Below are 13,608 nucleotides of genomic sequence, written 5' to 3'. Positions count from 1 at the left end.
TTTCATTATTTTGTTCATTTTAAATGTTTTATCTCTTAGTTTTTCCATATAATCCTCCTTTCTTTCAACTCCTCAAACTGCATAAAAAATCAAAGTCAAACAAGATGAAAGGAACAGGGTGAGTATATCATGTAAGTACTTAAAAGTTTGTGATTAATTGAAATTAATTTGTTTAGTCAGATTTGGAATTCAATCTCGAGCAATACGTATGCAGAATAGATTATAGAAATAAAAAAACACAAAATTTGCACTAAAATTAAGTTTGCATGATAATTTTGTATGCAGGCATGGTTAAATGGTCACATACACTTGCCGTTTCATCGTGTGATGATGAATGGAAATGAGATACGATACCCAACAGGACTTTTTCCATCCCAAAAGCTGGATACACAATAAAAGCCCCCGAAGAGCTACTGGAAGAACAATATCCCTTGCTCTTTAAACCCGTTACCCATTTTAAATTTTGGGGATTCCTCCACACCAAACTGCTGAATACTCTCTCTCAGTTTATTGCAGTGTCTTGAATTAATCTTCTAATTGATGTTTTCAAATGCTAGCGAGACTGCGATGTAAACTATATGTGGGTTGAAATAAGACTCAAAGCTAGCAATGAATTTGAAGCTTAATTTAGTTATTTTATATAATTATCTTTAAAAAATATTCGACACGTTCAAAATTTAAATCTCAATAATTACAATCTCTTTTCTGTCTCAAACTGCAGCATCCATTATAAATAAACATGTGTAATTTAATGAAAAAAGTATTGCTTTTAATTTATTTGCTTATTTAATTATTTCCTTTTTTCCTCTTACAGGATTTGAATATTCGCAGATGTCTATGTATTATAGCAAAATTGCACATTAGTGATATTGTCGTCTTCTTAATAGATTTAATCGTTCGTGAAATTCAAAAATTAGATAATAAAAAATAATAGCAATTTTAATACAAATCGATGTCCACTCAGTTTGATTTATCGATGTTGTAGGCATAACTTGGTCTCGATTTGTTTGTGTATCTTAAGTTTCTTAATTTGCAAAAAAAAAAAAAAGGAGAAAATCCCAAATTAAAGATCCAAGAAGAAGGTAACAAAGGTATTTATAATATCAAGGAAGGTGTCATCCTCCAATGAGAGGTGCTATATCAAATAGATAACCTATCGATAACAACAGTGTGTGATATTAGATTAATTTAAAGAGTTTGCATTATGATCAGACAAAAGTTTGTATATCAAGGATATGGTTTTCCCTTGTTTGTACATAAAAAGCTGAAGTTCCTATCTTCCATTACACTTATTAGTATTCCGATTGAATATTTTCGAAATAGTTTTTTATGATTTTTTTTAACTTTTTCACATTTATAAAACTAATAATTTTATATTTGAATTTTGTATTATATAAAGATTTTTAGTGTGGTATTATATTTTTAAAATATACAATGTGATATCCATACAATTATCCCATGTACAAGTATAGTTCTAATTAATACTATTAGTTGAAGATTATAATATGATTAATGGTTAATCAAATGATGACTCATGTCATAATAATTGCTATATTATGATTGCTACTTTTAGTATAGTTTGTAAATACACAGATCAAGTAAAAACAATGAAAGTATTCTAATATCATTTCCTAAGAGATTATAAATTGTAATGTTTGGTAGTTTACAATTACCAAAAACAAAAAAGTAAATTCTTATATCTAAATAATTGAAAGTTTAGGGGTTGTTTGCAAAAAAAAAAAAAAAAGAGGAAATAGAGATTGAGAGCAATTGTAGGCTTTGATCTTGACCTCATCGACTATCATTTAGGAAGTAAAAGAATGTAGACACTAACAAAATCTAAAAGAACAAGAATTGAAAGATTGAAAATAAGATAGAGTGATTGCCGAATGCTTATAAAGAAAAGAAAGATTGCATAAAAGTTAAACTTGTAGAGCATCGAAAGACTATGGTCGAAACTTGTAAAGATTAAAAGAATGCTTGAATCAATCTTGCTAAAGAAAAAAAAGGCTTTGCCGAAATAGACATTGGAAAACAAGATTTGAAACTTGAAACAATAAAAGAAAAGATCCTAGAAAAAATACTTCTTGTATTGAAATAAAAGAATTTAAAGAACAAAAGCTTTGGTATTAGCAAATACATCACCTAAGCTAATAACTAAACTAAAGAAATTAAAGAATTAGAAACTAAGAACTAAAAGATAGAAGAGAAGTGAGGAACAAGATGATGCAATGGGGTGAATGACTTTCTTATTTATAGAGTGTGATTTAGCCAAAAAGGTAGGATTTACAGGATGTATTTTCAAATTCAAACTGATAAGGCTTATCTTCATCTTCTAAAGAGGCATTACCAAATAGGACTCCTCTTGCTTGAGTGTGCTTGGTCGAATGGGGTCTTGAAGGTGTAATCTTGGCCTTTGATAAATCTCCTCTCTTAGATTTAGCTAAGGCTTAGGATTTCAACAATAATTTGATTTTTCTACAATTATCTTGATATTTATCTTGCAAATTCCTTACTTTATCAAAACTCTTCATTGGATGAGCTAAAAAGCCCATCACGAGCATTAACACTCTTAGTAAATGTATCTAATCTTTATTGTGGTGAAGAATGCATGAAGTCCTTCTTGAATGGAGTCTTGGTTGAATAGGATAATGATTGAAGAGTCCATGCTCTTGCAACCTAAGCTTCCTCTTTGCATGGCCAAATGGATAGATTTCTTCTTGGATGAAATCACCTTTGGCCGATCATGCAAAAGTCTATAATAGCTTGAACTTCTTCAAATATCATATGTATTCTTGATTCCTTCTTGGAAGTGAGCTAGCCGAATGCATGTAGAGTCCTTATGCAAACACAATTCTTTCATAGCTAAGCAAAGAAAATTTTGTAGGATTATATCTCTTTTGGCCTAACTTGTTGGAGTCCAAATGAGCTTATGCAAACACAATTCCTTCATGGCTAAGCAAAGGAAGTACTCTAAGATTATATCTTTTTTGGCCGAACATGTTAGAGTCCAAATGAGCTTTGAACTTGCATGAAATCCTCCTTAGATTAGAGGTGGCTGAATGTAATGCATCATGGGAAAGTCCTTATACAGGTAAAACGCCATCTCGGCCATATGGATGAATGAATGTAGATTAATGTGGTTTAGCTATGAGCTCCAAGATTGGGCCTAAATTGCTCTTTGCATGCTTGCATGCATGGCTTGCATGAAAATGAAGGCTATGAGCTTGAAATCCCTACAATCATAAAAATAAAATAAAATAAAAAGTATCAAAAATAACCCAAAATTTAAAATTTAACATCATTTTTAGCATGTAAAAATACTATAATTTGGTGATATCATACCCCCACACTTAAATCTTTGATTGTCTTAAACCAAAACCTCTAATCTATAAAACTAAAGATCAATAATCATACTCAAAAGGTCAATATAATTCATATCATGCACCACTACATAATATAAAGCTAACTATAGACATAGAGTTACAAGAATTTCTTTTAAAACTAGCTCCCATTATCTTATGCTCATTACACATATATATATATATATATCTATTCAATCTTTAATTCATGCATATAACTCAAGTAAATAGAATGCAAAATACTTCATCACATTTCAATTCAAATATAAAATAGACATCATATGTTCACTTCCCCAATCCCTCTCCACTAACGTTAGACTTACATATTTGACTTAAGATCAAAAGGATTTTTAAGCTTGTAATGTAAGGCTTGGGTCAAGGTAGGAAAAAAGAAATTTTAAGCTTAAAAACCCTAAGCTTACTTTCTTTGAATTTCATGGACTTTGAACATTTGGGAGCTCTTTTTGAAATTTTAACTTGTGAGGCACCACTTTATTCTTCATATTTATAGCATTTTTTTTAATAAAATACTATAGTCATTTTTTGCTTTTGTTAGGCTTTGCCTTTATCTTTACCGTTTTCTTTTCATTCATTCATTGTGTCTCCATTCCTCCCATATACATAAAAATGTCCATAATACACAAGCAAGCATAATTGGGTTGGGTAAAACCAAAGAAAGGATAATAATCATAGAAAAGGCTTATTAGCTTATTATGTGGCTAAACAAACAAAGAAAAGGGAATATAATAGGCTTAAAATATAAATACTAGGGATGTATCATAACAGGGTGGCTTAAAAAAAGCTCAAATGGCCCAAAGAACTGCAAAATCATCTTTTAAGTCAAATATAGTCTAGGATTTCACCTCAAGAGTTGAGTAGTGAATTCTAAAGCACTTATTCATATCCTAAATCTCATGAAAATCCATATTTCACAACTTTCACAAAAATCGTAGCATTTCATTAAAAGAGAATAACAATATATGCATAATAATCATATCCAAAGAAAGATATCCTTAAGAATTCTTTTCAAGTTCCACTATATTCATAATTAAACCTTATATCATACTTTAGTCAATCTTGGAAAATATATGCAAATTCAACTAAGTGAGCATCATAATGAGATTTAGTATATCAATTTAGTTTGAAAGCAAAGATAGGATCACAATTTTCAAAATCATTTAAGTTTAAAAAACATCTTTTTTCCCACCATACTTAAATTAAACATATATCAAACAACAAGGTAAAAAGAAACACTCCCCAAATTTACTTTAAAGTTGAATGTCTAAAAGGCATCATCCTTGCTTCACTTCATCCTTATAAAAGAAAAACTCAAATAAAAACATTAAAACATACATGTCCTAAAAAAATAATATCAAGGTAACAAAAAGCATAACTATTAAAGTAAAACTTGGGTTGCCTCACAAGCAGTGCCAGTTTTGGTCAAGCTCGACCATCCCTAAGTCTATGGTTTAGTTAAAAACATAACTTCCTCTACCTCTCTTATGGTCCCTCTATGGTATACTTTCAATTGATGCCTATTAACCTTAAAAGGTTGGTTTTCTTTTTCATCCATGATTTTTATAGCCCCATAACGAAAAACTTGGGTCACAATAAAGGGTCCACTCCATCTTGTCTTTAGTTTTCTAGGAAATAGTTTTAACCTTGAGTTAAAGAACAACACTTTTCGGCCAGTCTCAAAATTCTCTCATTACCTTTTTTTTATTCCATCACTTTATTTTTTTTCTTTGTATAGCTTGGCATTTTCTTAGGCTTGTAGTCTGAATTCATCCAATTCATTCAATAATAGTTGCATTCCTCCACTAGCTAGAGCCTAATCATTGTTCAATGGCCCAAAAAGCTTTATGTTCCAACTCTACAAATAGATGATAGGTTGTCCCATAGACTAGTTGATAAGGAGACATTGCCAAAGTGGTCTTGTATGAGCCCATGAAAAATCATCCAATTTGATTGCCCAATTTTTCCCAGAGGGATTGACTATCTTTTCAAGAACCTTCTCTTTTTATTAGAGACCTCAACTTGCCCACTTGTTTAAGGGTGATATATAGTGGCAATCATATAAGTCCCACCTAATTACTGCTTTTTGTATAGCCTACAAGTACACAGATTAAGTAATAAAATGAAAGTATTCCAATATCATTTTCCAAAGGATTATAGATTGTAATGTTAGGTTGCTCTCAATTATCAAAGCTGAAATTCTAAAATCTTATATCTAAATAATTGAATTTAAGGTTGATTGCAAATTAAAAAAAATAGAAAAATATTATAGCCTTAGATACTAACTTCACCATCAATCACTTAGGAAGTAAAAGATAAGAGCCAAAACACTAGATATAAAAGAACAAGAATAGAAATCTTTGAAACAAAGAAACTTGGTATTATCGAATGTAAAAGATTAATGGGATCAAGAGCAAGAAACTTGAAAGCTTGTAAGAAAAAGAATTATGGCAGAAACTAATCTTGAATAAAAGAAAACTTGGAGAGCAAAGATTGCATGAAAACAAATTAAACTGAAAAAGTGAAGATGATTGCCAAAAATGAAGAAGTAGAGAATAAACTTAAAAACATAAAATAAGAAGAAAAACAAATCTTGAAAAATACTTCTTGGATTTAAAATAAAAGAATTACAAAAAAAAAACTTTGGATATTGGTAGAACTATCACCTAAGCCAATAACTAATCTAAAAAAAAACTAAAAAACTACGAAAAAAAAAGGGAAAAGTGATGGATGGTTTACAAGTGAAGAAGCCTAGCCTATTTATAGGCATAGGTTTGGCTAAGAAGGGGATTGGGATTACAAAGTTTTTTTTTATTTATACTATAAGAGATAAGTCTATCTAGATCTTTAAAGAAGTTGGCTGAACATGGGTGTCTTGCATTATAAAGTGCTTGGCCGAATAAGAGCCTATGATTTTTCTTTCATGGTAATGTGTCTTGCCATGGCATCATTATCTTGAATTCAAATAGAGTTTCGACTAAAGCAAAATTTTAAGATTAATCTTCGTGAGTTGTTTATCTTGAATTCAAACTCTTTTGGATTAAAAGTCCTTATTACATCATAACTCTATCATTAACCTTCTGTGAAGTATTTTTCTTAGAGCATAACTTTTTTAAGATAAAAAAAAAAGTCATTCTCTTGCAAAATCTCTCTTTTTGGCCAAAAATATGGAAGAGTCCTTGTCTAATATACTTTTTTGTTTACCAATTGCATGTAGGAGTCCTCTTGAATATAAAATAGCCGGATGGAGGCTTGTCCAGCTTTTGCATGGAATTCACATGAAATTTATGTTCCATAACTTAAAACCTAAAGATCAAGAAAACATACCTTAAAGACACCAAATTTTATCAAATTTTAAAATTTTTTTACTAAGAAAAACTTGTAAAACATTATATATTTTATTGCTCTTAACCCCATATTCAGCTAGCAATTTCTCAAAGATCTTATTATAAAAATGAGTGCCTTCATCACATATAATGGCTCTAGGTGTACCAAACCTTGAAAAGATGTTCTTCTTAAAAAATTGAAATACTACCTTGGCATCATTAGAAGGTAAAGCAATTGCTTCAACCTTTTTTGAAACATAATCCACAACTAGCAAGATGTATAGATTCCTATAAGATAAAACGAATGGCCCCATGAAATCTATCCCTCAAATGTCAAAGATTTTAACTTCTAGAATGCTATAAAGAGGCATCTCTTATCTTTTGGTCAAATTTTCAACCCTTTGACACTTATCACACTGAGCAGCAAATCTATATGCATCTTTAGACAAGAAAGGCCAATAAAAATCACAACACAATACATCAGCTACTGTTTTTTCACCTCTATAATGCCTTCGATATTATATGGCATAGCATTGTTAGAAAATGCTATCTACCTTTTCCTTAAGGACACAACTTCATAAAACCTAGTTTTTATATTGCTTAAACAGGAAAAGGTCATCCCAAATGTAATACTTAACATCATAGAAGAATTTTTTCTTTTGTTGATAAGTTAAATTAGGTAGGAGAACATTACCCACAAGATAATTTACAAGGTCAACTTACCACTAAGGTCTTTGAATGGCTAAGAGTTGTTCATCTGAAAAAAATTATTAAATGGACTCCTTATCATTATCTTCTCTTTTGATCCTTGACAGGTGATTTGCTAAATGGTTTTCTCACCTTTTTTTCTCTTTTATTTCCAAATCAAACTATTATAGTAATATCACCAATCTAATCAACCTAGGTTTTGCATCTTTTTTTGTAAACAAATACTTGATGGCAACATGATATGTGTACACAACCACTTTTGTTCCCATGAAATAGGGCTTGAGCGTTTCAAGTGTGAAGACCACAACAAGTAATTCTTTTTTTGTTGTAGCATAATTGAGCTATGCATCATTGAGAGTCTTACTTGCATAGTGGATAAGATGGAAGATCTTATCTTTTTGTTGCCTTAAAATAGCCCTTACTACATAATCACTTGTACCATACATTAATTTAAAAGGTTATTTCCAATCAGGCCATAAGAGAATTGGTGCAGTGATCAACTTACCTTTTAGGGTCTAAAACACTTTTGCACAGTCTAGGATGAACTCAAACTTGGCATCTTCTTCCAATAATTGACAAAATGGCTTAGAGATATTAGAAAAGTCATGAATGAATCTCTTATAAAAACTAGAAGCTTTAAAAAAACTTTTAATCTCTTTTTCTGAAGTTGGTGAAGGTAATCTTTCAATCATATCTATTTTTGCTCGATCAATTTCTAGCCCTTTTGCTAATACTTTATGCCCAAGTATAACCTCTTCTTGCACCATGAATGATATTTCTCTTAGTTTACTACCAGGTTGGTTTCTTTACATCTTTGAAGTACCTTAGAAAAGTTAGCAAGACATAGTTCAATGTTATCACCAAAAACTAAAAAATCATCCATAAATACCTCAGGATTTCTTCTACCATGTTTGAAAATATTGTCATCATGCATATCTGAAATGTTGCAGGAATGTTGCACAACATAAAAGTCATTCTTTTAAAGGTGAAAGTACCATAGGGACATGCAAAAGTGGTTTTCTCTTTATCTTAAAGGGTTATGGGCATTTGATTAAAACCAGAATACCCATTGAGTAATCAGTAATACTCATATCCTGTCAACCTATCAAGCATCTGGTCTACAAATGGCAAGGGAAAATGATCATTGTGAATGGCTTTATTCAACTTTCTATAGTCCATGCAAGCCTTCTATCCAATTACTATTTGTATAAGGATCAACTCATTATTCTCATTAGTCATTATTGTTGTGCGCTTTTTTTTTGGTACACACTATATCGGACTTACCCATGAGCTATCTAAAATCGGATAAATAATTTCAACATCTAGCATTGATGACTTCTTTCTTGACCATCTCTTTCATTGAAGGATTTAAATGCCTTTGTTGTTCAATCATTGCTTTATGCTCATCTTCTAATAGGATTTTATGCATACATATGGTAGGGTTGATACCTTTGATATTTGCTATTGTCCAAGCAAATGCCCTTTTATGCTTTTTCAGTACTTCTAGCAATTTTTCCTTTCGATCTTGGCTCAAAGCTGAAAAGATAACAACATAAAGAGTGGATGCTTCATTAAGGAATGTATACTTCAAATGGGATGGCAAGGGCTTCAATTCTACCATAAAAGGTTCTTTAATGGATGGTTTGATAGTTGTTTTTACATTACCTTCTATTACTGCACTAATAGTTATCACTCTTATTGCTTCTTGAACATCTTTTATGTGCCTTCATGCAAAAGGCTCCTTTTGATCATACATGCTCATTGTTAGTTCCCCATTTTACATATTAATTAAGGTTTTTCCCGTCCTTAAGAAAGGTCTCCCCAATATAACTAGCACTTTAACCTCTTTATTGATTTTTAAAATCACAAAATCTGCTTGGAGCATTAGCCTTCCCATTTGCACCATTAAGTTTTCAGCCACACCTTCAAAATGTTTAATAGATTTGTCAACCAATTGTATTATTGTTGTTATCGATTCAAGCTTTCCTTCTCCTAAATTTTTAAAAACAAATAAAGGTATTATATTAATACTTGCACTAATATCACATAATGCTTTATCAAAATACTGATTACTAATAAGTAAATAATAGTAATCTCTCTAGATCACTTAGTTTTAGTGGTATCCTTTCATGTATAATGGTGCTACACTCTTAGGCAATTGCCACTATTTTATGATCCTTCCATCTTCTTTTTTTGGACAAAATTCCCTTTAAGAACTTAACATATTTAGGCATGCATTCTATGGTTTTAGAGAAAAAAATGGTTACTTGTAAATTTTTAGAGAGTTCATCAAATCTTACAAATCGCCTTTCTTTTTTTTTTATCACCAAAATCTTGGAAGAAATGGAATTTTTAGATCTTTCAACCTTGAAAAAGCATATGTTGTATTGTTAATTTCTACACTTACCTCTAGCAATTTGGGGATCACTTTTGGAGCATGTGGTTCACAGGTAAAGTTTTTCACTCCTCAAGGTTATAGTTATCACCTCATCTTGTGGCTTCATAAGATTTTTGGCCAGTGTGTTAATTTAAGATTCCATGTTTTTAATGGATTTGGCCTAATCTTGTAAGGTAGATTGTTGATGTGTTATGGTCTAAAAGATGGGTAAAACTTGAGGTGTTGAATAAATTGGATAGTTTCAAGCTAGCATCTTTCAATAAAATGAGGTCTTCACATATATCACATGACACAAAAGGGTTTTGGATAGCATTCACTAGGTTGGATTGAGGTTGGTTTCCTAAGGGTTCAATCTTTTTGGTGAAGGCAACTAATTAGGAATTGTTGGAAATGATAGCATTTATTTCAAATAAACCAGTAGACTTTTTACTTACCTTTCCTTTATCCCTCATTGGTAGTTATTAGTAACCATCTCTTCAATTAGCTCATTTGCCTCCTCAAGAGTCTTGCTCATTATTGCCCTTCCAGCAGCTAAGTAAAGATGGTTCTCATAGGTGGTGTGAGACCATTATAAAAGATATAGATTTTAAACTATTATGGTAATCCATGGTGTGGGCATTTTCTTAACAGCTCTTTGAATCTTTCACATCCATCATATAGTGTTTCACCATCTACTTGTAGAAATGTAATGACCTTATTCCTTAGCTTTAATGTTTTTATTGGTGGAAAAACTTTGCTAGAAACTTCTATGCCAAATCATCCCATATGGTGATTAAACTAAATGGTAATGATAACAACCAACTTTTTCCTTTATCCTTAAGAGAAAAAGGAAATAATCTTACTCTAATAGTTTTATCAAAAACACTATTATAGTTTAATAGCTTTATCAAAAACCTCTTTATAGCAAAAAGAATCACATAATTCAAGAAATTTAGAAAGGCAAAGATTGGAATCATCACTTGGTAACCTTTCTAACTGCACAGAAGTTTAGACCATTTGTATAATTGAAGGTTTGATCTCAAAATTGTTGGCTTGAATAGCTGCCCTTCTAATGGATGGTTGAAAACCATTTGCATTAGGTACTGCATAGTCTCTTAAAGCTCTTTATCACTCATTGTTTGCATTAGCCAGGGATATTGGTATAGGTAGTGTTGATTGCCATTTTCTTTTTCTTTGAATGTTCTTTCAATTTCTTGATCAATTACAACTAAGTCAACATTTTTAGATCTATGCATGTAAACAAGAAAAGATCAAAGAAAAGCAAAAAAAAAAGTAAATAAATAAAAGAAAAAAGTTTAGATTATAAGAGTTTAAGAAATCTTTATTGATATTGAAAACACTACTATAATCAAGCAACAATGCCAAAAACTTAATTACTACTTTTAATATAGCTTGCAAGATACAGATCAAGTAATAATAATAAAAGTATTCTAGTATCATCTCCTAAGGGATTATAGATTGCAATGTTGAGTAGTTCACAACTACCAAAGGCAATAACCTAAGTTCTTATATCTAAGCAATTAAAAATTTAGGGATTGTTTGCAAAAGAAAGAAAATAAAGATTAAAAGCAATTATAGGCTTGAATCCTGACTTCACCAACTATTACTTGGAAAGTAAAAGAATATAGCGACATACAAAATCTAAAAGAACAAGAATTCAAAGATTGAAAATAAGAAAGAGTGATTGCTGAATGCTTATAAAGAAAAGAAAGATTGCATAAAAGTTAAACTTGTAGAGCATCAAAAGACTATGGCCAAAACTTGCAAATAGTAAAAGAATGCTTGAATCAATCTTGCTAAAGAAAAAGAAAACTTTACCGAAATAGAGATTGGAAAAACAGGATTTGAAACTTGAAACAATAAAAGAAAATATCCTCAAAAAAATACTTCTTGTATTGAAATAAAAGAATTTAAAGAACAAAAGCTTTGTTATTGGCAAATTTGTCACCTAAGCCAATAACTAAACTAAATAAATAAAAGAACTAGAAACTAAGAACTAAAAGAGAAATGAGAAATGAGGAACGGAATGATGGAATAGGGTGAATGGCCTCCTTATTTATAGAGTAGGATTCGGCCAATGGGATAAGATTTACAAGATGTATTTTCAAATTCAAACTCTAGGTGATAAGGCTCATCTTCATCTTCTAAAGAGGCATGACTGAATAGGACTCCTCTTGCTTAAGTGTGCTTGGCTAAATGGGGTCTTGAAGGTGCAATATTGGCCTTTGATCAATGCGTGGTTAAATCTTGATAAATTCCTTTCTTGGATTTGGCTAAGGCTTAAGATTTCAAGAATAATTTGATTTTTCTTCAATTATCTTGCAAATTCCTTCTTTTGTCAAAACTCTTCATTAGATGAGCTAAAAAGTCCATCATGAGTATAACACTCTTAGGGGAATGTATCCAGTCTTCATTATGGTGAATAGTGCATGAAGTCTTTCTTGAATAGAGTCTTGGCTGAATAGGATAATGATTGAAGAGTCCATGCTCTTGCAAACTAAACTTCCTCTTTACGTGGCCAAATGGGTAGATTTCTTCTTGGATGAAATCACCCTTAGCCGATCATGCAAAAGCCTATGGTAGCTTTAACTTCTTCATATATCATATGTATTCTTGATTCTTTCTTGGAAATGAGCTAGCCAAATACATATAGAGTCTTTTATGCAAACATAATTCCTTCATGGCTAAGCAAAGAAAGTACTCTAGGATTATATCTCTTTTAGCCAAATATGTGGAGTCCAAATGAGTTTTGAACTTGCATGTAATCCCTGTTAGGTTATAGGTGGCCTAATGTAATGCATCATGGGAGAGTTCTTGTACAGGCAAAACTCCATCTCGACTGCATAAATGAATGAATGTGGATCAATGTGGTTTAGCTCTAAGCTCCAAGATTAGGCCAAAATTGCTCCTTGCATGCATGGCTTGCATAAAAATGAAGGCTACGAGCTTGAAATCCCTAAAATCATGAAAACAACATAAAAAGTATAAAAAATCATCCAAATTTTAAAATTTAGCACCATTTTTAGCATGTAAAATCACTATATAATTTGGTGTTATCATATTATCTTTAAAAACTATCACAATTAGCTTACTTGGCATACATATGAACGTAGACCAGTTTAAGGGTCGGATTATCTATCCAGGTTCAAAGGTCCGTCAAGTTTTGAAAAGATATGGATAAAAAATTAAGGTTTCATTAAATGTGTTTTGGCATAATTTTTAGGTTCGTTTAAATTTTAGGGTGGACCTTAGTCAAAAGAATTAATGCGCGGATGCAACCTAGCCCAACTCGAATAAAATATATAATTAAAATATTATAATTATACAAGTATATTTTTATTTTTAAAAAAAAAAGTGATTTTTTTAAAATTTTTATTAGATAAATTACATTTAATGGTTGTGTTTGAAATTTATTTTTTTCAATTTAGGTTGAGCTTGGAAAAAATTTAATATCCAAAATATCGGATCAAGCCAAACTTAGATAGGCATTCAAACTATTGACATCGACCATAGGCTTGACCCTAACCTAACTCGATCTAGCCCATAAACACCTCTGTATGAATGTCACGTGTCTTAATTTTAGAAATATATAAAAATAAATTAACATAAATTTTTATTTTTGAAAAATAACAAAGAAATTTTGAAAAGGGAAAATCTTTTAAAAATGAATTTTATGTTTTGAAAAAAATAAAATTATACATTTTATAAAATAATAATTATGTTTTAAAAATTAAAAATTAAGAATTAAAATTTATTTTAAAAAGTTTTAAAATTTTTTCCTTCATTTTCATCATTTTAA

At 30.7% G+C, this 13,608-nt stretch overlaps 1 protein-coding gene and 1 non-coding gene across 2 annotated transcripts; one reads left to right on the top strand and one right to left on the bottom strand.

The window, feature by feature from the left end:
* Positions 1-4,523: 4,523 nt before the first annotated feature.
* Positions 4,524-9,151, bottom strand: LOC149517344 (uncharacterized). Its single transcript, XM_089765170.1, has 3 exons — positions 8,732-9,151; positions 8,235-8,347; positions 4,524-5,055 (listed from the first exon to the last, which is right to left on the bottom strand). The coding sequence occupies exons 1-3, from the start codon at positions 9,030-9,032 to the stop codon at positions 4,825-4,827; spliced, it is 645 nt and encodes a 214-aa protein (XP_089621296.1). The 5' UTR covers positions 9,033-9,151; the 3' UTR covers positions 4,524-4,824.
* Positions 9,152-10,410: 1,259 nt separating this feature from the next.
* LOC149517343 (small nucleolar RNA R71) lies at positions 10,411-10,517 on the top strand. The gene has a single exon (XR_016344354.1). It is a non-coding gene; the product is annotated as a small nucleolar RNA R71 (small nucleolar RNA).
* Positions 10,518-13,608: the final 3,091 nt, after the last annotated feature.

This window comes from Durio zibethinus, chromosome 8, assembly GCF_047325235.1.
Source record: "Durio zibethinus cultivar Kanyao isolate XHJ-2024 chromosome 8, ASM4732523v1, whole genome shotgun sequence".
Taxonomy (NCBI): Eukaryota; Viridiplantae; Streptophyta; class Magnoliopsida; order Malvales; family Malvaceae; genus Durio; species Durio zibethinus.
The sequence above is the reverse complement of the archived record's forward strand: the minus strand, read 5'-3'. Positions and strand labels throughout refer to the sequence as shown.

Coding starts and splice junctions, on each gene's coding strand:
- LOC149517344 (XM_089765170.1), bottom strand. CDS start 9,032: ATGGTAGAATTGAAGCCCTTGCCATCCCATTTGAAGTATACATTCCTT. Junction 8,348..8,731: donor AGAAGTCATCAATGCTAGAT/GTTGAAATTATT, acceptor GCAACATTTCAG/ATATGCATGATGACAATATT. Junction 5,056..8,234: donor GTCTTGCTAACTTTTCTAAG/GTACTTCAAAGA, acceptor GAGAATTTTGAG/ACTGGCCGAAAAGTGTTGTT.